This window comes from Pongo abelii, chromosome 5 (genome assembly GCF_028885655.2).
Source record: "Pongo abelii isolate AG06213 chromosome 5, NHGRI_mPonAbe1-v2.0_pri, whole genome shotgun sequence".
NCBI classification, from domain to species: domain Eukaryota; kingdom Metazoa; phylum Chordata; class Mammalia; order Primates; family Hominidae; genus Pongo; species Pongo abelii.
In genome coordinates this window covers 72,825,095-72,849,364 of record NC_071990.2, presented here as the reverse complement: position 1 = coordinate 72,849,364, position 24,270 = coordinate 72,825,095, and the positions used below count along the sequence as shown (strand labels likewise).

Sequence of the window (24,270 nt, the reverse complement as noted above, 5' to 3'; positions counted from 1 at the left end):
TGGACTGACCCCTTAGCCCTGGACAATATTGTGTTTAACAATTCAATATTTATAAAATATATAAAAACCAGGTATTTTACTTTATAGGACAGACATTTCTTAATATAATCAAAGCCTAAGCTTCATTGTTAACAAGTGTACACAGCAGCAAAACAAGACAACTGAGATAAAACCATCAACCAATATAACAAACAATAGGCTCTGTGACAGATTTTAATATACTCTAAAGCACCTGAGAATTTTTATTTATTTACTTGTCAACAAAAACAGTATTTAAATTTGTTTCCAGAAATTCAAAACACAATCAAATGCTCTTCAAAACAGAACATCCTTTCAATGGATCCTGACTTCACAGTGTTTAAACTCTGCCATTTGTATGCTATCCTCATTTCAGCAAATATTCTGAGGTGCTTTACTAGAGTTGGCTACATCCAACATATCTGGCTCTGGCTCCTGGAATAAAGTACATCATATTCAACATTTCTCTTGGTTATCCTTCAGTTGGTGGCCTATAAGCTTCTAGAAGCCACTTGTCTGTGAGGAGGAGTTGACTAGTACCTGTCATTCTCCGGAGACGCATGCTGGATTTGAATCCTGGGACTAGGAGGTCGTCTCCTATCTAGGGAGGGGGACCATCTACCCCTGTTTGCCCAGTGAACAAGACAGGAAAAAACAGGACATTTAGTAACTCCTAAAATAAAAGAATACATGGAACAAGAGGACTGGAAAAGCACCCCATAAAGGCAAAGTGTAGATTCTTTGCTCCATAATTTAAAATCTTCACTGTTATAAGCCTTGGAAAGATAAGTTACAATACTTTAAGAACATAGAACTTGTAATCTTACAAGTGAATAAGGAAACAATTTATTCGGGAAGATGTTTGGAATCCACCTAGTAAGTGTAGTTTTGTTCTTCCAAAATGTGCTTCTATGTGCATATTTAATCTATAAATATATAAACATTAATGTAACTTTAAGTTCTTAAAGATGCATCTTTAGGAATATGGCTTATGTTTGAATAAATAGGTTTAATAAGCTACCAATGATTTTGTGATACCGGGCCTTGAAATTACTGGGTAGAGCTGCAAAGGTGGGGATGTGTGAATTTAATACAAAGTAGGAGCACAGTTAAGTAGAAGAAATAAAAATGTTCTTTAGTGTTGAAACAGTGACATGAAGAAATAATTCATGGGAAAGTTACCAGTGAATTCTTAAGTTTTCTTGTCAAAAACCACAGAGCTAATTACTGAACTTTAAAAGCTGTAAGTAAACGATACTGATAAATAAAAGCAAAGAACGTAGATACATGAAATGATAAATTAGCATTAATTTTTTTTAGTTTCACTGGTTTTTATTTGCAAAAGTATGTGAATTAAATGGATGCTTTTTAGCTCAGCATTTACAATAATACTTTTCTTGCGATTAACAGTAAACACAAGTTAGAAAACTGTTTCATTCCTTTGTTAAGCTACCTTTAGATTCTGTCTGTGCACCGCCACAAATTTCAAACATCTAGTTTAAACTGAGGAAATAAGACACTGAATGGGTCAGAATTAAAATTTTTTATTTATTATATACGAAAATTCTAACAGGATATTTTTCTCTAGATATTGCCTTTCTTGTATGAAAGAAGGAATAATTGGATAGTCTTAAAGGACTCATTTAGGTATAAGATTTTATAATTATCCAAAGGAGTCTAGTCCTAACATTTCAAAAAGAAAGTTTTCTTTTTGAAAACTTGCCAGATATAACTTGGTTTACTGAATATTTTAGACCATCTGGGCAAACATAGCAAAGGGCTTCTGTCACTCAGGATATGCGAGGTCATCAGATACTCAATTCTGAAATTCTCTGGAAGCCTTTGTTTAATCTATCTAAATAGCAAACTTGGCATGATTCAAGTCAGGCCTTGAAGAAGCCATGAAGCAAGTGAAAATATTGAATAGCAGACTTTGAGCAGAAGATAAAAATGTGTGGAACATACTCTTAAAGGTGATAAATGTTTATAAAATAAAATTTTGCATTAATTTTATTTAATTTTTAAAAATTATTTAAAGGATTGGTCAATCCAATCTGAATGTTTTAAAAAGTTTCTTTTCACTGTACTGGCTTTTGTTTATAGATAAAATGAAGAAATATTTGTAAAATAATTGGAAAACAATTACGACGACAGCATTTTCTACATTAAGGTATATACTCAGTTATGTTAAAACTTTTGGTGTTATTTGGAAACACAAACATAGACTTAGTATTTTTCTGTGAAGTAATAATATTAACTGGACACAATTTTGAATAACCTTGCTTCCTAGGGCAAAATTCCAGTCCTTGTGCTTATTTAAACATAAAAGTAAAGAAAAAGCAAGTAAAAATGGCATAATTATGAAACATGCAGTGAGAAAGCTGTGAAGGAGAAAGATGTACATTTAGAAACAAGCAATTGTGAATGCAAGTGATTAAAAGATTATTTTAAACAAATATTTGGTTTAATACATGTATATTTGTACACTTAAAGTCCTTCTGAATATGCTGATATGTAGTACCAATATAATAAATCTGTTCGCTTTTTCCCACATACAGTGGATACAACGAGAGCAGGATCAATTTATGTCCAAGTTTTTGTCCTAAGAATAGATGTCACTTAAGTTTTAATAACACATCTTTGTAAGTTTTAAATATACTAGCATATTTTATATGCTTTCTATAATAGGTGCTACTTCTGTTTTTTTTTCTATTACAAGGAATGACCAAAATTAGAATCTTTATCTCTCTTCCCAACTCTGGTTATTGAGAAATATACATAGCTTCAACTTTCATTTCTATTTTCATTTTACAAGCTAATATGGCAGGCTACGTTGGAGATTTTAATCATAAAGTTGAACTAAACCAGTCCTTTCTTGATTTGTATTTCCAAACCAGCCTACCTAAAAGTTCATTGCTTAGTTACTTAGTAAATTATTCATACTTTAGTATCAGGTATTCTAAATTCATTAATTGAGGAACATCTATTTCTTGGGAGCCCACTCCTTTCACTGTGATCAGAAGAAAAGAAAAAAGATCACTCTGAAGGCTGTAGGATTGAATAAACAGGCTGTGAACTCCCTGCAGAAGAAAATACAGTGAGGTTTTTTTTTTTTTTAATAATTGCATCCATTATGCATAGCACAGAATAAACAAATATTTGTGAATGTTTAAATAAATAATGACATAAGGCTATTGGCTTTGGGGATAAGGAATAATGAGAACCTTAACCAAGAAATAAACAGTGCTATTGACATAAGGGGATTGAGAATTGATAGGCCTCAGAAAGCAATTAAATGATACTTATGTTGTAGCTCTTCCCTCTCCCCCAGGCATTGATAAACTTTAAAACAAATGCATACGTGTGTTTAAATGTGTTATTAATACGTGTACTTGCGTATACACACATCATCTAATGGTGCATATCTCTTGGCAGAACATGGCTAAGAAGCTTAATTATCTAAAAAAGGCATTATATAAAAATGTAAATCATTAATTCCATAAATAGCACAAATTTAAAATGAGGTATTACAACATTAGAAACCAAATGAGATAACTGATTATACACATATATATTTTTATTGTTTTCAATTAATAAATTTAGTCCTTAAAATTTTTTCCCTATTATTTTAAACTAAATTTCGCTTATTTTAATTAATATATATATATATATATTTTTTTTTTTTCTTGAGACGGAGTCTTGCTCTGTCACCCAGGCTGGAGTGCATGGCACCATCTTGGCTCACTGCAACCTCTGCTCCCCGGGTTCAAGCGATTCTCCTGCCTCAGCCTCCCTAGTAGCTGGAACTACAGGTGCACACCGCCATGCCCGGCTACTTTTTGTATTTTTCATAGAGACGGGGTTTCACCATGTTGGTCAGGCTGGTCTCAAACTCCTGACCTAGTGATCTGCCTGCCTCAGCCTCCCAAAGTGCTGAGATTACAGGCATGAGCCACCACGCCCATCCAGTACTTATACTTTGAAACAAGATCTATGATATATATTTCAATTCAATATATAACTATTGATTTTTAGGTAGGAACCTCCTTTCCCTTAAGTCTCATGTTTCCATTTTGAGGGAAATTCATTCAAGTAAGCCTTTCCTCATTGCACCCCAAGGAAGAAAGAGTGGCTTATATGATAGGTGACCATGGTAAAGAATTGGGCACAGGAAACTTAGCCCTTTCTGGATTCCTTTTTCCAAATTATGATGCCTGCAAACAGCACAACAAACAAACTTGTAAAGGAGTGATGAGATCTGAGGCCTGACCCTGTAGCAGAAGTTTGTGTGGCTCAGTGAATCTGGCTGATTCTGGGATTAGTTATTAGCCATCTTGCAGACTCAAAGCCACAGCTTTCATATCTGTTCAAAGTACTTATATTGAAAATTAAATCTCCCATCTTTATAGTACCTGGGTCTAACTCACAGCTCAATCCAACTTTGAAGTGAAAAGTAGAAGGTGTTTTTTAAGGCCCTAAACTCCCCAAATGAACCATTTACCAAGTAAAAAATACATCATGTTGTCACTATAGATGGAAAAGAGAAATAGGATATTATTCCTGCCCTCAATTAGAAATTATAACATTAAAAAACAAACAAAATGAGATAACTGATTACACACATATGTATTTTTATTGTCTGTTCTAATTATTCATTTTAGTCCTTAAATATTTTCCCCCAATATTGTTTTAAACTAAATTTAACTTATTTTAATTAATACAGACAGTTATACTCTGAAACAAGACCTATGATATCTATTTCAATTCAATTTATAGCTGTTGATTTTTAGCGAAGAACTTCCTTTCCCTTAAGGCTAGTGTGTGTGTTTCTTCCACTATATAGTGATATCATGGAAGAATATCACAATACAGTGGAAGACACAAACATACTACAGTACTAAGTAAAATACAATGTATTTTAATAGAAGTATATAAAATTAGGTGGGCCCAGAAAAGACAGTAAATAATTCTGACTGGCAAAAGAAAAGGAAGTATGTGCGCGTGTTGGTGGCGGGACTGAGGACAGGGGAGGAGGTTAAGAAGGGTTTTACAAAGATATGGTATTTAACCTATATTTTTGAACAGTGAGCAGAATTTTTAATCAGACAACAAAGGAAGAAGAATATTTTAATTTCAATAGAAAGAAAATGAGATATAAGTTAATAAAGACTATTAGAACTTAAGAAAATTAATGCGAGCAGGAGTGTCACTGGAACTGGAGAAGGGCTATTAATATATTCAAGGTGAGGGACCTGTTCCGAAGGAATTGATTGAATTTATTGTGACTGAATTTGTGATGGAGCAGGAAGAGAAGTAGTTCCAGATTATGTGGCTGGTTATATGTCAAAACCATAAAATGAGAGAAAAATTTAGAAAGAGGAAGGATTTTGCTGTAAAGGGACTGAAGGGGGGATAATGAAGTTGATTTAGACATCACCATTTATAAATTTAGGCCTGGTAGGGTCTGGTCAATCACAGTGGAGGGTTGTCTTCATATGTATTGGAGTGGGAACCTTTTACAGAAATAAAATTTAAGGAACAGGACAGTATGGGTGGGGCAAAAGAGGAAAACTGGAGGTGGAGCTGGGGAAATACCTATCTTTATAGGGCAGGGGAGTAAGACAAGCCTTCAAAGGAGACATCATAACAGAGGTTTAAGAAAATCTGTACAGGTACTTAATGGAGGAGAGATTCAAGTGACAGGGTGGGTAATGTAAAATGTTGCAAGATGTTGCTGAACAACTAGGGAGCCAATGTAAACCACAGAAGAATTTCAGTACAGCTACAGAGCACTAGGAATGAGTAGATGTCAGATTGCAGGAATTACTGGAAGGTAAAAAATGCAGGCGGTAAGTATAAACTACCCTTTCATAAGCCTTCATCAAGGATATGATTGCTCTGAAAGGCGAAGGAAGAAGGTAAACTATCCAAGAAAAGTAAGTTTTCTCTAGTGGCTCTAAAAATCATTGCTTCTGAACATGTAAGTAATAATTTGTTTGAAAACCTAGAAAAGCAAAGGTTAATAGCAGGCCTGTAACTCACTCCTTGTCAATCAGGGAAGCAAGGGAAATGGGAAGATATAAATGATAAATTATTTCTTATTACAAATAAACCTCAAATACATTGATTTAAGAAGCATAACTGAATTGGAATAATTCACTGAATTATGGTAACCCATAAGCATGTTTTCCATTTGTGTAATCAACAGAACATGAAATGGAGGTGCTCCTAAACTAAAACGGTTTCCTTTCCAAACTGCTTTTTACATGCATTATTCAAAACTCATCTGTTAAAGTAGGCCAAACCATGTAACAAGGGAGAAACGATAGGTGTATCTGCTGGTTTTCAACTTCTTCAGGAAAAGAATGCTGCTCTTTTATCTTCTGAATCATTAGAAAAGTATTATATTGAGTACTGAGTGTGCTTTGACAATTTCACCCTTTATCTTAACAGAAAACTTGTGTTAAAGGTTAGGAGTTAAGTTGGTATAAAGGCATGTAAAAGTTAATCAAAATCGTTTGACCATACATAGTTGACAAATTTGTAGAAATAATGTTCATCTCTTAAGAATACAAAATTAAGTTTTAAAACATTTGCTCTAACATTTTATCTACTATGTATATATTAGGCATTAATACAATAATCCCTGTGGTAAATTAGAGAAATTAAGTAGCCTCGAAAACCCTCTAAGCCTCCCTTCTCCTACTCTCCGCATACTGTCTGGGGGCTTTAGATGCATTCTCCAAAGATAACAAAGTCACCATTTTTGATATTGTTATATTCTGCTTCAAAGCTGCTTCACAGGCTTGTTCACAAAGGGTACTTGTAGTCTCTATCCTCCAAATGAATAAGCATCTACAGCTTCTGTAATTACTTGATGAAACCTTATCTAAGTTTTATTTTACATTACATAAAATAATTGTTGTTTATTTTACATTACATAAAATAATTGCTGTTCTTCTTGGCAACAAAGTGATCCCAATAAACTTAGGATCATTGATAATACCAAGACTTGTTTCATTGAGTTTTTAAATGAAAAATTCCTTTTTATTCACTATGTAGAGTGAATATATGTTTTCAATATTTTTTCTTCTTTTATTCAAGGTAAATACATTGATTTGGACTTTACAACAATCTGTAGAATAACTGTCCCTAGATTATTTGTCTGCTGGTTGACCTGCTTTAAGGGTATTATCTGACAGATTAAATTTGCCAACATGGAGATTTATAAACTCTGTGGCTTCAGTGTCACAGGGGAACATATGCTAGATAGGCTCACCATAAGAATAGACCTGCACTGTCCAGTACAGGAGCCACAAGCCACATGAAGCCACTGAGCACCATAATGTGGTTAGTCCAAAGTAGGAGTGGTGCAAGTACAAACTATCTTTAGTATCTATGGCTTATTATGCTGTAAAAAAGGGAGTGCAAAATATCTAATAGTTTGTATAATAATGACGTGAAAATTATATTTTGAATATACAGGGTTAAAAATTAAAATTAACTTAATCCTTTTAGTATGGCTACTATGAAATATTAAAGTATCAGCTTGCATTATGTTTCTATCAGATGGCACTGATATGGATAATATTAAAAATATCAGGCTGCTATGGTCAGAAGATTCCACTGACTTGAGAATTTCTATCCTTGTTTTACTACTAACCAGAAACATGTAAGAAAATAATAACTAAACATATTTTAAAATTTTCTTGCTACTCTTGAAATTATTTGGGGAAGGGGTTATATTTGACTAAAGAGAATGATAAACCTATTCCAATTACGATTTTAGAAGACTCTATAGTCATTTCAACTAAAATTTATATGACAAAAGTAAAGGGATACAAGACAGAAATTAAATTTCACTTTTTCCTATTACACATTTTACAAATATAAAAGAACACACAATTTAAAAGTAAATTCTTAAGGCGCTAAAACAAGGCATATACACACGTGTACCTATTGTTCAATTCCAGAAATATCTCATAAATAAATGAATAGACTCAGATTAGAAAGTTACCTACAGAAAAGCTTTAAGTAGCCTACTAAGAAGGAGAAGTGGGTTACATTAGTACAACTAAATATTTTTCTTCAGGACTTGTAAAGAGGTAGTATGCAAATGTCTTCTGAATGACTTCTAATTAAAAAGAGATAGCAATTATAAACAAGACTATCAATTATAACTAAGTCTATTAAAATTATAACTAAGTCTATTAAAAGAGTTCCATCACAATGGAAAAATTAAATGCTTACAGCTAGGAGACAGTGTAACACATCATCAATGAATATATTTGAATTGAAATCAGAATTTATTAATTAAAGTTTTAAGCAAAATTGTCTGCGTACATATATATGTATTTCTTTTTGTTAGGCATCAGGAAATCTATGAATAACATCATTTTTTGTTGTCAAAGTATAATTTAATGTAAAACATTATATCAGAGTAGATTGATTAAAAATGAATGTAGATATACAAAGGAAGTATTCTATTTAAAAAGACTTCCTGTTATGAGTTTATAGAAGATTGTTGTTAAACCTATAAATACTATTTATCAGTGGTATTAAGAGGAAAGTGATCCTCCCCTTTGGATAATTCACTGGACCTTATAACATTATCAGCATACTGAAGGTTTCCTGAATAGTCAATAAAATGACTGAACAGCAACAAAAGGGGAAAAGCAGCAGCCAGAAGCAGTTACAAATTACATCACACTATTTGCAACAACATTCATAGAAATATGTGTATGTGTACCCTTGGGTTTATCCACATACGCATATCTCTAAATAGACATGTATAATAAGGGAAGGGGAAATGTAGACAGTTAGCAAAGTGTACATGAATGAATAAACCTGTGAGGCTGTCATGAAACAAAACAAAGTGACTGAAAAAAATCACTAGTACAAATGATAAGAAATTAAGAAAGTCTTTATTTTATACCTTTCTCGTTCTGGTGAATGCAAACTAGTATCTGGTCTCAAGCAGTTGGTACTAGCACTCCTAGCCCTGTCAAGAAAGGGCTGCAGTTCACTAGTGCCAGTGCATTGCATCCAGTGGTAGAAGAGAAAGACAGAGAAAACAAAGAAAGGAAGACCATGTTAGAGAGTAAAGCATAAAATAATGTCCCCTTTACACAAAATGTAGAATCACTGGGATTCAGTTCATAAGGGTGTGAGAGAGTTGACAGAATGACAGTGTAAAATTTTGTTTAGAAAATGAAGCTAAACAAAGATTATGCTTAAATTGCTTTGCATAATTTTTAAAAGTGTCTCAGACTGAAAAATGAGACTAAATCACACCTACTTATGAAAAAAACTGGATACAGAAAGCACTAAAACAAAATGCCTAAAATTTCATTACCAGGAACAGATGCCACACCAAAACAAAATGAAGGACATCAGAGGAGAAATAATTTTACAACTCAACTTTTTTGGTTCACAACAATAAACAAGGGAAATGGAAGTTATCATTTCCACATATTCTTACCTAACCAGTATTTCATCAGTAAATCTCAATACTCTTGAGTTAAAGCATTCATGATGAAGGGAAATGTCCTGTCTAGTCACTGATTTGGTCTTAGTATGTGCAGGCAGAACTGAGCTTCACAAATTAAAATTACACAAAAATAAAATAAAATAAATTATAATTAAAATCAACAAGTACAACAATATACAAATGACAAAGCAACTAGACTTCTGACATTTGAGTGAGTAGATTTCATTCAGAGAATTATTCTAGTACTAAGTTTTATAGTTAAAACGATTTTAGATATCATTAATTTAATGTTTCTCACTGTATAATTATTTCAAAAGAATATTTTATTAGAATATAAATTTTCTATTTAATGTTTTATTAGAATGTGAATTTTCTATTTTTAGTAGGCAAGGGATTAAGAATTACTTTATAACTGGGTGGGACTCACTGTTACGGCTCTTACCTGTAAATATTCCAGTGAGAACTGCTCTGTAATAAAGGCATCTTGGGAGGTAATGTTTTATAGTGCCTAACAAGATGTCTGGAACGTAGCAACACAAACATGCAGGAAACAGAAAAATATATATGAAACCAATTTTATTAAGATATTCAGAAAGTAGGAGGCCTATAAAGCTATATAGATAAATCTTTTGTCATTTTTTTCTCAAAAGAGCCACAATAACTATTTGAAGGGAAGACTACAATTATTAAAATATGAAATCATAGACACTTGACTTCATAAAATACTCACAATTATTATTTAATTATCTGAATTAGAAAAATACCTGCTAACCAAACTCTATGAATTATCATTGATCAATATGTAAATGTGCTACTTAATCTCTGATTTAATATTATGCCTACTTCTATGAAAGTAAACAACTCATAGCTAAAAGTAAAAATCAACTAATTTATATAATTTTGGAGTTACAATATGACTAAAAGAGTTAATGTTCTAAAACAAAACGAAGTGTTGACTAGCATTCCAGGGACAAAGCTGGTCATAGTACCAGACTGCAGCAAAAAAAAGGAAACAGCAAAAGGCCAAGAAGTGATTGCAGAGGAGCAAGCTCTTCCTACTTATCAGCTTCTGTCTGGATCCAGACCCAACCACAGGAAATTTTCCTTTGGAAGTAGGGTAAGATAGGCATTAGATGCCAATCAGAATATGGATTTTGAATTGGTAGAAAATTGGCCCAACGGCACCTGATTCCTTCAAAATCTGTGAGGGTTTCTGGACTGTCTATGCCATGAAGGACAAACTAGGTCCAGCCATATATTTTTTTTGATAATTTAATAATGTTCTATAAATTTAATTACTAATTATGAAAATCCACCATCTACCTCAGCTAGCAGTAAAGCATAATCAAGAGGGAAGGGAATATACATTTATCAAAGACTTCCTAAACATCAAACACCTCACTGGTTTAATCTCGTTTATATTAATGATCAAATCAAAGGAAATCCCTTAAAGCTTCAGTTAAAAAATGAACTAAAATGCCATTTTCTTTTCTTTTCTTTTTTGAGACAGAGTCTCACTCTTGTTGTCTAGGCTGGAGTGCTATGGTGTGATCTTGGCTCACTGCAACCTCTGCCTCCTGTGTTCAAGCAAATCTCCTCTCTCAGCCTCCCAAGTAGCTGGGATTACAAGCACCTGCCACCATGCCCACCTAATTTGTGTGTGTGTGTGTGTGTGTGTGTGTGTGTGTGTGTGTGTGTGTGTGTGTGTGTGTGTGTGTGTGTGTGTGTGTGTGTGTGTGTGTGTGTTTTTAGTAGAGACGGGGTTTCACCATATTGGCCACACTGGTCTCTTAACTCCTGACCTCAAGTGATCTGCCCGCTTCAGCTTCCTCCTTATTAAGTACAAGTTGAGGACAAATTTTACTGAAACTAAGGATTTAGCCTCCTTTCTAGACAGTCGAGTCTTCAACTCCTAACCTCAGGCAAATATCTTTAGTAATAGGTTGCTATAAAACTTTTCTAAGCATTGCTTCAAAAGTGATTTTTTTTTTCAAGAATGGGATCAACATAGAATGGGAAAGAGCCAGAAAATAGCACAAAATTTATAGTCTGAATGTTCAAGTTCCTGCCTTGGCTTTGCCACTTATTGCGTGTGACCTGGATAATTCGATTAAGTCTCCAAGCCTGTTTCTACATCCACAAAATGTGGGAAATAACTTCCACTTAACAGGGGTGTGTGGTAACATGTACACAATATTTAGGACACAGTAGGATACAGTAAGGCAACTATAGCATTTTCTCTATACTACCACTTCCTCGAGACACGTTTTACTAAAAAAAGGTTGGGAAATTAAATAATTTGGGAGAAAAGAAACTAAACATACAGATTTCTTTAGAACATGACTTTAATATGCTGTGTGTATTAAATTTCAAGGTAGAAACTTTCAGTTGCAAAGTTTCCAAAATGTATTTGACTCACAAAAACTCTTATTGGTGAAATATCTCATAGGACAAGTTTTCATATTTTTGGAAAAACTAGTTAAGCAGAAGATATCAAATAGACCTGATTTTGAATCCTTACTTTATTAGTCATCAAATAAACTTTCTTAGCTTTTTTCCTCATCTCTAAAATCAGGTTAATAATATTCATAACATATAATTACTGTCAGGAAATTGACAAAGTACATTAAATATTTAACACTGTGCTTGTTATTAAATAAATGTTATTTTCCTTATGTTTACTAGAGACTAGTAAATCCTCAGATTTTATTTTTAAAAGTCCTAAGTGAACATGGTATGATGTATTTTGAAAGCTTTAGATTTTAGCCATGGATAGTTATATAAATAATAAGTGTCCATAGTTTATATGAAACCAAACTATATTATTGATATATCCATATAAAGTTGTGGTTATTTATATGTACACATTTTGAAATTCATTTTTATTCAGATATAAATTAATGTTTTTATAAATACATGAATATAAACACAGAAGAGATTATATATACATACACGCACATATTTTTGAACTCATGTTATCTCTATCTCCATACTTTTAGCATTACACATTAGAGAATGAAAGACAGGAAGGAGAAAAGACACTGTTGACATATGTTTCGCACTGACACATTTGGCTAGCTCAGCTTCCATTCCCTATCTTATTGTCGTAGTACTTGTCCACAGGACGTTATCTGCCTCGCTGAATACTCATCTATTTTTAAATTGTATACATACAAATATGATTATTTGCTTAAATCAGGAAATGCAAAGTCAACATACAGAGACTATTAAATAGGACTTGTGGAGCTCACAATTATTAGCAAAGCACCAATCTTAAGGATAAGATTATATAAAATGATGCAACTATTATATAATATTATATAAGTATATAATATTTTACAAGTACAAAATAAGGGGAAGAAAAAATATTTTTAGTTATTATATTTAGACCACTGGTGTGAGTATCCTAGAAATATTCACACACTGAGTGCCAGGCACACACTAAGTAGCTTAAAATATAAGGATTTTTTTTGTGTTTGTTTTGTGTGCATGTTTTTTATTTCTTTTGAAGCTTTAGTCACATCAAGAGGAGTGTGAGAAAACTTTCAGAATTAGTAAATAAACCATTCTTTTAAGAAACTGTTTGTCAAGAAGAACAAGTAATAATAAACCTGGATAGTTCATGCTTTGACTTTCAGTAGGTTTTTACAATATGTGTGATTTTACATTTTTTTCTCAGCAAGCAGAACTAATATTTCCTCGATTTTTTCCTGTGGCACTCCAAGCAAACATGGCAGTAGTTATGAGTAGTGTAACTTCAGACTGTAAAAAGGTCAAACAATTTTTATTAGCCCAATTTTGTTTGCATTATTGGGCAGAACTACATATTACACATAGACATAATAAATCATGAATTTGTCTTTGCATCCCAAGTACTGCGGTAATACCTCTTTCCTTCTCTTTCGTCTTACTTTTTATTGGCTAAAATATTTGAGTTCAATTATTATGTGTTAGTTTGTTTCACTGACTTACTACTTCCTTAACTTCTATATTCATTTCAAATATACATTAAATATTTATAGAATATGTTCCATGAGTAATCTGTAAGAAGTTTTACTTTGGATATGAAATTAAAGATGTAATGAGATTAACATAAAGCATCAGGCTCTAAGCTCCAATTTAGAAGCAAAAATTATATCTTTTGTCGCTTCTAAAGAGGCATTCATATTGTTACATGCCTTTGTGGGAAAGTTTGTACTGCAGCATTTCTGACAACTGATGGGTTAGGATAGTTAAGATCAGGTTGAACATCTTCACTTTTCATCAAGAAAGAAGCTGAAGCTCAGCCATTAAAAGTGAACTGTTAAAGATTTTATCAAAAGCAAACAGAATATAAACTACAATAAATTCTAAAAGGAAATAAAAAAGGCTAAAACAGAGCAAACTTACAATTATGAAACAATGACACTGCCATACACAGATTAGACCTCTTGTGACTAGACAGGAATATGTGTGGGAAGCTTGGGGGCACTCACAGTGAGCATTTAGAATTTTAATTGCAGAAACTGGTTCCTCAGTTTTAGGAATGCAAACAGTCCCAGAGAGGCCCACTGGTCTCTGGATTTTTGAATCTACAGTTGGCAAAGTAGTCTGCCTGAATCAGAACTGAAATATATTTGGAACCTTTTCCATAACCTCAATATAAAACAAAACAAATTTCAAATACTTGGGAAATTTATTTGACCTGCTTGTAATAATACCACTAAGGGAGAGACGGAAGAATAATAGAATGGAAAGAGAGTCATCACACACAGTCACCATTACCAAATCCCTGTATTTACCTGGTAGTATGTAGGCATTCTGCACTTCGTCCTCGTTTTGCTCTGGGCAGCATAAGAAGCTCACTGCACAGACAGGATGGGTGGTGAGTGAAACAGATAAATTATGAGACATGGGTTATGCCAATGGTATGCCAATGAAAACATGAAAAGGGAAGAAACCAGATTGTCTGCACTAGCATATTTGCTTGAGAGGTTAAACAAAAATAAACATGAAAGCATTTTAAAAATTCAAACAATAAAGTACAAATATTATGGTTGAAGTCCTAGCTGTTGCTGATTTGCCATTGTATTTCAAAATGATTTTATAGAATATTAAAACAAAACAAAATTAAATATTCCTCAAATAAGATATAGGAATCTGTTTCCAATTATAGACAACTGAGTATTTTTTTAATACTATAAATTTGGCCTGATACTAATGGGAACTCTGAACATTTTTATATCTTTATAACAGATTAAAGCGTAATAGTTTTCTTGGCTTTTATAGCCACTGAAAATGCAATACCATATTATGTTTCTTATTAACCAACTAACAATGTAATTGATTAGAATTTTTATTTTACAATTAATACTTTATCTATATCCAAATTAATTTCACTATATTGACTGCCCTGGTCAAGTAGCCCTGTGTTTTCCCTCCTCACCTAAATTCATGGTGGCTTAAACGAATGTTGATAAAATAGCCCTCATTCAACTCAAGCTGAGATGTCTGGAATCCTATTCCTCAGAGCAGCTCTTCATCCTAGTACCTGTTGTGACTCCATTCTTGAAGGTCACAACGCTACTTTCCACAGTAGGATGGCAATTAGGTAGGTTAAGAAGTTCTACTTTGTGTCCTTGACTCCATGGAGAAAAATTATTTAGCACCACTATCATGACCCTTCTCCTCACTGAAAGTTTCTCCATTTTAAAAAGCCAGAAGAGAATATTCAACAAGGTGGGTATTATAAAACCTTAAATCAGATCGTGAGCTTATAATCAGGCTAATTGTACAGGTATATGGTTACTTCAAGAAGAAAGTCTGTGGGCATGCAGAGCAACAGATTATAATGTAGACTTATAGTAATTATTTCCGTGAAATATTAGTTCACAAATGCAGAATTAAATCTAAGCACATATCCCCATAAGAACCCATCTCAATAATTTGTATTCTACAGACATTTTCTAGAAACAGATTTTATGAAAAGAGGCATATAACGGAAACATTATTATTGAAGTTCTCATAGAAACTCTGCAATTAACTTTCAAATGACCTGTATCCACAATGTTTTAAATTATATAAATAACATAATTTTTATGACTACTTAATACCTCAAATATTGTGACCCACAATAAATAAAATATTTGAAAACTCCTTATGCAGACTCCCTTCTATAATTTAGGTCAATATCTAAGTCAACAAGCTGTACCTTTAACGCTGTCTAAGCATAAATTCTGATTTTGTAAAAGAAATTGGATAATTATAATAATATAATATTAGACAAATATTTCCTAGTGTTGCGTTTCTATTACAATATTTTAACAGCTGTTGCTTGAGAGAAGCTCATTTTTGAGTGATAAATACTTTTACTCTCTAATGTGCTATGCCACAATATCTGTATATATTAAAACAGAACAAAAAATTCATAACGTTGAGATCATAATTTTGACAAATACCTGTCTTGTTCTGATAAATACTGACTATCCACATCTCTGGTTCTATGATCAACTGGACTTCGGGAGGCATCATGGTGTCTGGTTGGAGAACGTGACCTTCTTGTTGGATGAATTTCATCTAAACTCCTAAAATGATTACAAAATTCTTATGTGTCAAATTGTATCATCTTCCCAAAAAAGGCAGACAGACTAAAGTGAAGGAACTGGCAGTAATATGCAAAAAAACACTGAAAAGTATTTGCGTCATAATCAAAACCTATTTTATCAATGAGTTAAGAGTACTTGTTTTCTATGAGTTTTTGCTTGTGGCTGCATTTCTCCAACCTTCTTTCACACTTCTATCAAAATCAATTTTCATCTGCATAATTAATTACAATTTCAGGAGTGTATATCAGAGTAAAATGAAGTAGAGCACTATATTATATGTTTTATTTATGTTTCCAAGCATTTAAAGTGCTTCAAAGAGACAATCCTAAATCTCTTCAAAGTCCATTCTGTCTCTTAACCTTATCCTCTTCGCCACTTCTCTCCACAATTCTGATTTCTTACAATTTTTTTCTAACAAGACAGAAAACTAGCAAAGAGAATACAAGACAATTATTCAAAAACTATTCCTGGGACATAAACAACTTCTACTCCCTGGGAAATTTCTTCAGATTAAACAACAGACTGCCACATAGGTTGGATAAAGAATAAAAAAACATTTTGCCTACAATTAATTCTGAAAAAAATAATTTGACCAAACTATTTTTTCATTTCAGTTAGTTTTGCAGCAATTTACACTGCACTATAATAAAAATGTACTGTCAGGGACACTGAGCCCATTTCAAAGCCTACCTCTGTAATGGCACATTTGGTAAACGTGAACGCGGCTTTCCCTGATCATTGCCGCGATGAGGAGATACTGAACGTGAGCGGTGATGAGTTGTTCTTTGCTGTTCTGGCACAGTTAATGTTGTAGTTTTACTTTCTCTAGCACTAGACCTATAGCCTACTGGCAAAAGTACACACAGAAAAAATTTAGTCAGTATTCTTCTATAATGCAAACATTAACACAGAAATATAAAATTATTCTAAAGCAGCCATTGATCTATGAAGAATAAATGTCATGCAATCAGTATTAATAGCCTTATCTTCAAAAATATTAAGTATACCTACACAGAGTGTAACATATACATGCACTGAAACAGGTTACAGTTTTGCTCAAAGGAACCATGGAGATACTAATATGAATATGACAGTTGATGCCTCAGACATTACGATGAGTTGGGATACTGTTTCAATTTAAATAATGAATGAGTTTGTGACTTAGCAACACAAATGAAGTGCTTGACATGAAACTATAGTTAATATACAAGTCAATGCTTAGAAGTTTGGTGTCTCTTTAAATTTAAATAAATTCTTCATTTCAATTTTTATTCTAGAGAATAAATCATTTTACTTGGATTGCAGATGGCCTCTTTAATAAGAAAACAAATATATTGTTCCAGTTTTAATTAACAAAGAAGAGTAGCAGATCTTCACCATTATACTGATTGTAAATTTTGCAAACCACAAATAATACTGCAATTTTCAAATGTAGTATATGACTGAAGATGACTATCACAATAATGTAGAGAAAATGAACCCTTCTAAAGAACCAATCGCCAAATCTGCCTTACAAATCTGAAACTACTCCATAATTATTTTAATTAGCATAATTAAGATAATATAGTTAACATATTGCAATTTAAAATAAATTATAACAGCCACTTTTTCTCTGAAGTAAAAAGGTTTATATTGTCTCTGATTTAGTTAAGATAAAACAGTAATCTCAAAACCAAAATAAGAGTTTAGAGTTTAAAATTTTTTCACAAGGGTCACTGTTTTTTATTATTATAAGGAAAATAAAAAAATTATGTGGCCAAAGTAAAAAAAAAACTATATTTACAACTACATAAAACATACATAAACCATAAATACGTTAAATTTAACTGGGAAGCTAAAACTGTTGTTCATTTTTTACTTGACAACTCTCACACTATCTCAAAAATATGTTATGAAACATCATGATTAAAGGCAGGCTAATAGACCCTAGCAATTTATATATTGTGAATCCATGATCTTATGCTGAATTTTAAGGGACTTCAAACATTTCATTAAGTGTACTTTGACAATATTCAGACCAAAGAAATACAAACATTTTGTCACTCTGTAAAAACATATGTTTAATATTCATAAATGGTATAATTTATAATTTCAAATACTTTAATTTTTTATCTTATCAAAATATCAACTAAGCTATTGAGTTTTGTATAAAAAGTCTGTTATTCAGATGTAATATTATATTGTAATTTCAAGACTAGAAATTATAATATTAAGCCTAGAAAGAGACCAACTAGGTTAACATGTAGTGAATACACTATTAATACGCAGCTCATTGTAAAAAAAAATGGTGACTGTTTTTAAAGACAATTAATCCATAGTCTGAATTACTTAAACATTTTTAATTGCTATTTGGTATCAATTACACAATAATTATGGAAGGCCAATATTGACTTATGAGCCCTATTTCGAGATTTAAGTGAGTATTCAAAGTATATAAATAGATTTTGTATAATTAATTATTACAGAATGAATTTTAGAGAATTTTGGCATCTTGCTGTAAAAGGTATAAAATTGTTTCTTGGATTCTTTGTATTTATATAGAAATTAATGCCTCTTTTATCCTTTTAAGAAGGGACTTTAAGGAAACGAGTGAAATTTTGAAACTTTTAACATATTAACAACTTTTAATGTAACTTAGAAAGTTCTGAATTCATAAAGTATACTGAAGGCAATGTGTACTATTTTGGTGACTCAAAGTCATTTTGAATATAACACATGCTATAATATTCAAAGTTTTAACATTTATAGTTCTTTGCATTTTACAAAGAAAAAGTTCTTTGCTTTTTACATTTATAGATGCTTTTTACAAAAAATTTGATTTTCTTCACATTATGTTTAAGTTATTGTTGACAACATGAACTCTATCTTCAGAACCATGACTGGGATTAATTTTTTTTTTTTTCTTTTCAGATGGAGTATCGCTCTGTCACCCAGGCTGGATGATCTTGGCTCACTGCAACCTCTGCCTCCCGTGTTCAAGTGATTCTCCTGCCTCAGCCTCCTGAATAGATGGGATTACAGGCGTGCGCCACCAGGCCCAGCTAATTTTTGTATTTTTAGCAGAGATGGGCGTCTCACCACATTGGCCAGGCTGGTCTCAAACCCCTGACCTTGTGATCTGCCCACCTTGGCCTTCCAAAGTGCTGGGATTACAGGCATGAGCCACCGTGCCCGGCTGGGATGAAACTATTTTATGGTAATCCCAGTGTTTTAGTTGACTGAGGGTTAGAGATTAGAGATTTTTTTTCTCATTTTCTGGTTGAAGTTGCTAGATTCCTCACCTCAGATGAGGGCATTCTGTATATGGTTATTTTTATTCTTCTTAACTAGCTAAAATTATTTACTTTAAATAACAATAAGGCTATAACTACAAAGTTAATAAAATGTGGCTCTGGCAGTCTCAACTGCTGAAAACCTGCTATCTTTCCTTAACTGGAAAAAGATAGTAAACACATCAAATAAAAACAGAGAATTTCGTGTTCTAGAAAAGCCAAGACATTAGGAAGTTTAAGTTTTGGCTGTAGTAGAATATTTTGTACAAAGCTTTTGAGCTTCTCTAGATAATAAACAACCAGGAACTTCCTTGAGTACATTAAACATATATAGAAGACGACTTCCATATCTAAACAAATTTTTTCTTTTTTTTTAGCTTTCTTTTTTTTCTTCTTCTTCTTCTTCTTCTTCTTCTTCTTCTTATTATTATTATTATACTTTAGGTTTTATGGTACATGTGCGCAATGTGCAGGTAAGTTACATATGTATACATGTGCCATGCTGGTGTGCTGCACCCACTAACTCGTCATCTAGCATTAGGTATATCTCCCAATGCTATCCCACCCCCCTCCCCCCACCCCACAACAGTCCCCAAAGTGTGATGTTCCCCTTCCTGTGTCCATGTGTTCTCATTGTTCAATTCCCACCTATGAGTGAGAATATGCGGTGTTTGGTTTTTTGTTCTTGTGATAGTTTACTGAGAATGATGATTTCCAATTTCATCCATGTCCCTACAAAGGACATGAACTCATCATTTTTTATGGCTGCATAGTATTCCATGGTGTATATGTGCCACATTTTCTTAATCCAGTCTATCATTGTTGGACATTTGGGTTGGTTCCAAGTCTTTGCTATTGTGAATAATGCTGCAATAAACATACGTGTGCATGTGTCTTTATAGCAGCATGATTTATAGTCCTTTGGGTATATACCCAGTAATGGGATGGCTGGGTCGAATGGAATTTCTAGTTCTAGATCCCTGAGGAATCGCCACACTGACTTCCACAATGGTTGAACTAGTTTACAGTCCCACCAACAGTGTAAAAGTGTTCCTATTTCTCCACATCCTCTCCAGCACCTGTTGTTTCCTGACTTTTTAATGATTGCAATTCTAACTGGTGTGAGATGGTATCTCATTGTGGTTTTGATTTGCATTTCTCTGATGGCCAGTGATGGTGAGCATTTTTTCATGTGGTTTTTGGCTGCATAAATGTCTTCTTTTGAGAAGTGTCTGTTCATGTCCTTTGCCCACTTTTTGATGGGGTTGTTTGTTTTTTTCTTGTAAATTCAAACAAATGGAAGAACATTCCATGCTCATGGGTAGGAAGAATCAATATCATGAAAATGGCCATCCTTCCCAAGGTAATTTACAGATTCAATGCCATCCCCATCAAGCTACCAATGACTTTCTTCACAGAATTGGAAAAAACTACTTTAAAGTTCATATGGAACCAAAAAAGAGCCCGCATCACCAAGTCAATCCTAAGCCAAAAGAACAAAGCTGGAGGCATCACACTACCTGACTTCAAACTATACTACAAGGCTACAGAGGCATCACACTACCTGACTTCAAACTATACTACAAGGCTACAGTAACCACAACAGCATGGTACTGGTACCAAAACAGAGATATAGATCAATGGAACAGAACAGAGCCGTCAGAAATAATGCCACATATCTACAACTATCTGATCTTTGACAAACCTGACAAAAACAAGAAATGGGGAAAGGATTCCCTATTTAATAAATGGTGCTGGGAAAACTGGCTAGCCATATGTAGAAAGCTGAAACTGGATCCCTTCCTTACACCTTATACAAAAATCAATTCAAGATGGATTAAAGACTTAAATGTTAGACCTAAAACCATAAAAACCCTAGAAGAAAACCTAGGCATTACCATTCAGGACATAGGCATGGGCAAGGACTTCATGTCTAAAACACCAAAAGCAATGGCAACAAAAGCCAAAATTGACAAATGGGATCTAATTAAACTAAAGAGCTTCTGCACAGCAAAGGAAACTACCATCAGAGTGAACAGGCAACCTACAAAATGGGAGAAAATTTTCGCAACCTACTCATCTGACAAAGGGCTAATATCCAGAATCAACAAATTTTTTCTTCATATTGGATGGTAGGAAACGTAGAAGGAAATTTGTAACCAACATCTAAAAGTACATAGGAATGCACTGTGCTAACTTATCACCTCACCTTATTTTAGCTTCTTGCCCTTATTTTACTGACTCATCTTTCCTCTTCATTTAAAATGTATTGCATGTTACTATGTGACTAGTTATATTTACCATAGTATCTGTATGGTAAATATACCACACAATCACAATGGATCAATGAAGAGTATATCTGAAAATATTAATGAATTCCATGATCTCCTTTAATTTATGAGGAAATCTTTGAAACATAAAATATTACTTATCAGTTTTATAAGTTACTAGTCATATTCTATTAAAGTTTGACTCATTACATTTTTAAATGCTAAATAAAAATGAACAATATTATTTGAAAAAATACTGCTTTGTATGATAACAGAGATTATGCATGTTTGCAAACACTTTGAGGGACACGGTATATTTCAGTATGGAATATAAGTATATTTATAATTCAGTGTTCCTTGGTGGTACTCAAGCACTAATCCCATCTCTAGTGGATTCCATAACTCACGTTGACTTCTCACAAGACGTTATCCATGTTGCTCTCTCAGAGAAAGAGGAAGAAACTCATCATTTGTGCAAGCATTTATTTAATTGGCCATTTATTTATTCATCATTTACTGCTCTGTCTCATAACTAAAAATATGAAATTTCAGGTGAATAAAATTTGGGAACCACTCACCAAAGCAAATTCTATTTAGATAAATTGGTAATGACAACATTAAGGCTGATTAATAGTTAAGATTCTTGTTAGAGGTGATGATTTTTCTACCAGGTATAATCTAATTCCTATTTGACTATCCCAAATGAATTTAAATGTATAATCACTTTACTCTTTCAATTTCATGATAAACTAATATGATGTTACATTTTGTGTGAATCTTTCTGTTGAGAATGTGTGTAATTATTATGGCCTTCTAAGAAATAAAAACAGAAAGCAAAAATGAAATTCTCTCCAGTATGATCTAAATCTCTCACTGACACACTGACATCAAAGGTTAATATATAAGTATATAGATTTTCACAGCACTAGATTTATTATTTTAACAATATTTTCTACTTTCACACAGTAACTAAATACCACATTTTTGGCCAGGCATGGTGGCTCACACCTGTAATCCCAGCACTTTGGGAGGCTGAGGTGGGCGGATCACGAGGTCAAGAGAACAAGACCACCCTGGCCAACATGGTGAAAACCAGTCTCTACTAAAAATATACAAATTAGTTGGATATGGTGGTGCACATCTGTAGTCCCAGCTACTCGGGAGGCTGAGGCAGGAGAATCACTTGAACCTGGGAGGTGGAGGTTGCAGTGAGCCAAGATTGTGCCACTGTACTCCAGCCTAGTGACAGAGTGAGACTCCATCTCAAACTAATAAATAAATAAATACCATATTTTCTCTGAATTATAGTGAACAAATGAAACCTGATTTTAGAGAACTCTCCATAATTTTCTCCCAGTTTTAATAGTTGCATACATCTCTCCAAACTGTGAAGTTAGTATCGTAGAATCTACCAATTTGAGCAAAACCATTGCCCTCAAATTAAGTACACTCCCATCTGAGAAATTATGTAAATGAAGGGCATATATACCAATACTGTCTTTAAAAACTGCCTTTAAAATTCATATTTATACATTTTAAGACTGTCTCTTTCATTTCTTCTTATTTGCATATTTACTTCTCCTCTCATTAGTAAATTTTTAAAAAGTATAGAATTAGTGCCAAGAAAGTGAAGTCTTTACCACTTGATTTTACATACTTCTCTGACAAAAGTCAGATGAGAAACATTTAAACCCTACAACATCACAAAAGTTTTACTAACTTACACAATGACAAAGAGATGTTCACTTCAAATTAATACTTAATCTTTCTTAAACATATTGTTTTAAAACATATACACACATTCTAGGTATAATCAGTGGGAACACATCACAAAAGCTTTAAAAGTTATAGCCATGCCACATGCAATTTTAAACCCCGCCATGCACCCTTTTCAGTATATTCCATGGAGGGCTACATTATTTTCGAAATGGTGGAAGGAAAATCATAGAAATGCAAATATAAAACACAGAATAATGGAATTTTTATTTAATAACCCCATCTTTTCAAAATAAAATTCATATTTTCACTTACGCTCAGAGCATTGTGAAATAATGGTTTGTTTCACTAGTCAGACATGTTTCTATGGAAGAACCTCACTATGGGAATGCTAATTAGTAGGGACTAGTCCATTTAAAACTTTCTTAATAATTTGAAATGTAAGTCACCATGGAATAATATAATACTGATTTCTCTGTGTTATAAATCTTCAGTTTAGTATCCTAAAGAGGTCTGGAAGCTGACAGAGAAAACAAGCAAAGCAGCACAGTGAAGCGGGGCCATGCTCTTCACCCACGCACCTGGAGGAACTACGCCAATACCATCATCAACCTCATAATCTGAGATGTCACTATCACTGATTCGCTGAGATCCTGCACAACAGTAAGGCAAAGAGATACTTCTGTGTCTGGTTGGTTTATGAAACGTAAAGGACACTGTCAAACTTTTTTTAAAAAGTGAATTGCATTATTACTGAAAACTTATGAAGACTAATTCAGTAAACACTGAGCTAATTTTAAAAGAAATGTTTGTTCTCTAAGGATAACAGTTTATCAGTATTTTTTTCCTCATTACACCAAAGACATATAGAAACAAGGGGACTTCACAGAATAAGATTTTCAGATTAATTCTTTAATTAA

The 24,270-nt window shown here is 33.1% G+C and overlaps 1 protein-coding gene across 48 annotated transcripts in view; it reads right to left on the bottom strand.

The window, feature by feature from the left end:
* Window positions 1-24,270, bottom strand: part of RIMS1 (regulating synaptic membrane exocytosis 1) — a 512,927-nt gene that overhangs the window by 126,633 nt on the left and 362,024 nt on the right. For 19 of the 48 annotated variants that reach the window (XM_054557696.2, XM_054557698.2, XM_054557734.2 and 16 more), the window contains 6 exons: window positions 23,932-24,003; window positions 16,783-16,939; window positions 15,946-16,071; window positions 14,290-14,352; window positions 9,951-10,028; window positions 8,954-9,043 (listed from right to left, as the gene is read on the bottom strand). In XM_054557696.2, coding sequence (XP_054413671.2) covers window positions 8,954-9,043; window positions 9,951-10,028; window positions 14,290-14,352; window positions 15,946-16,071; window positions 16,783-16,939; window positions 23,932-24,003 — 586 coding nt within the window. The remainder of the gene's footprint in view (window positions 1-8,953; window positions 9,044-9,950; window positions 10,029-14,289; window positions 14,353-15,945; window positions 16,072-16,782; window positions 16,940-23,931; window positions 24,004-24,270) is intronic. The other 29 variants (XM_054557737.2, XM_054557725.2, XM_054557740.2 and 26 more) reach the window with 10 other exon arrangements.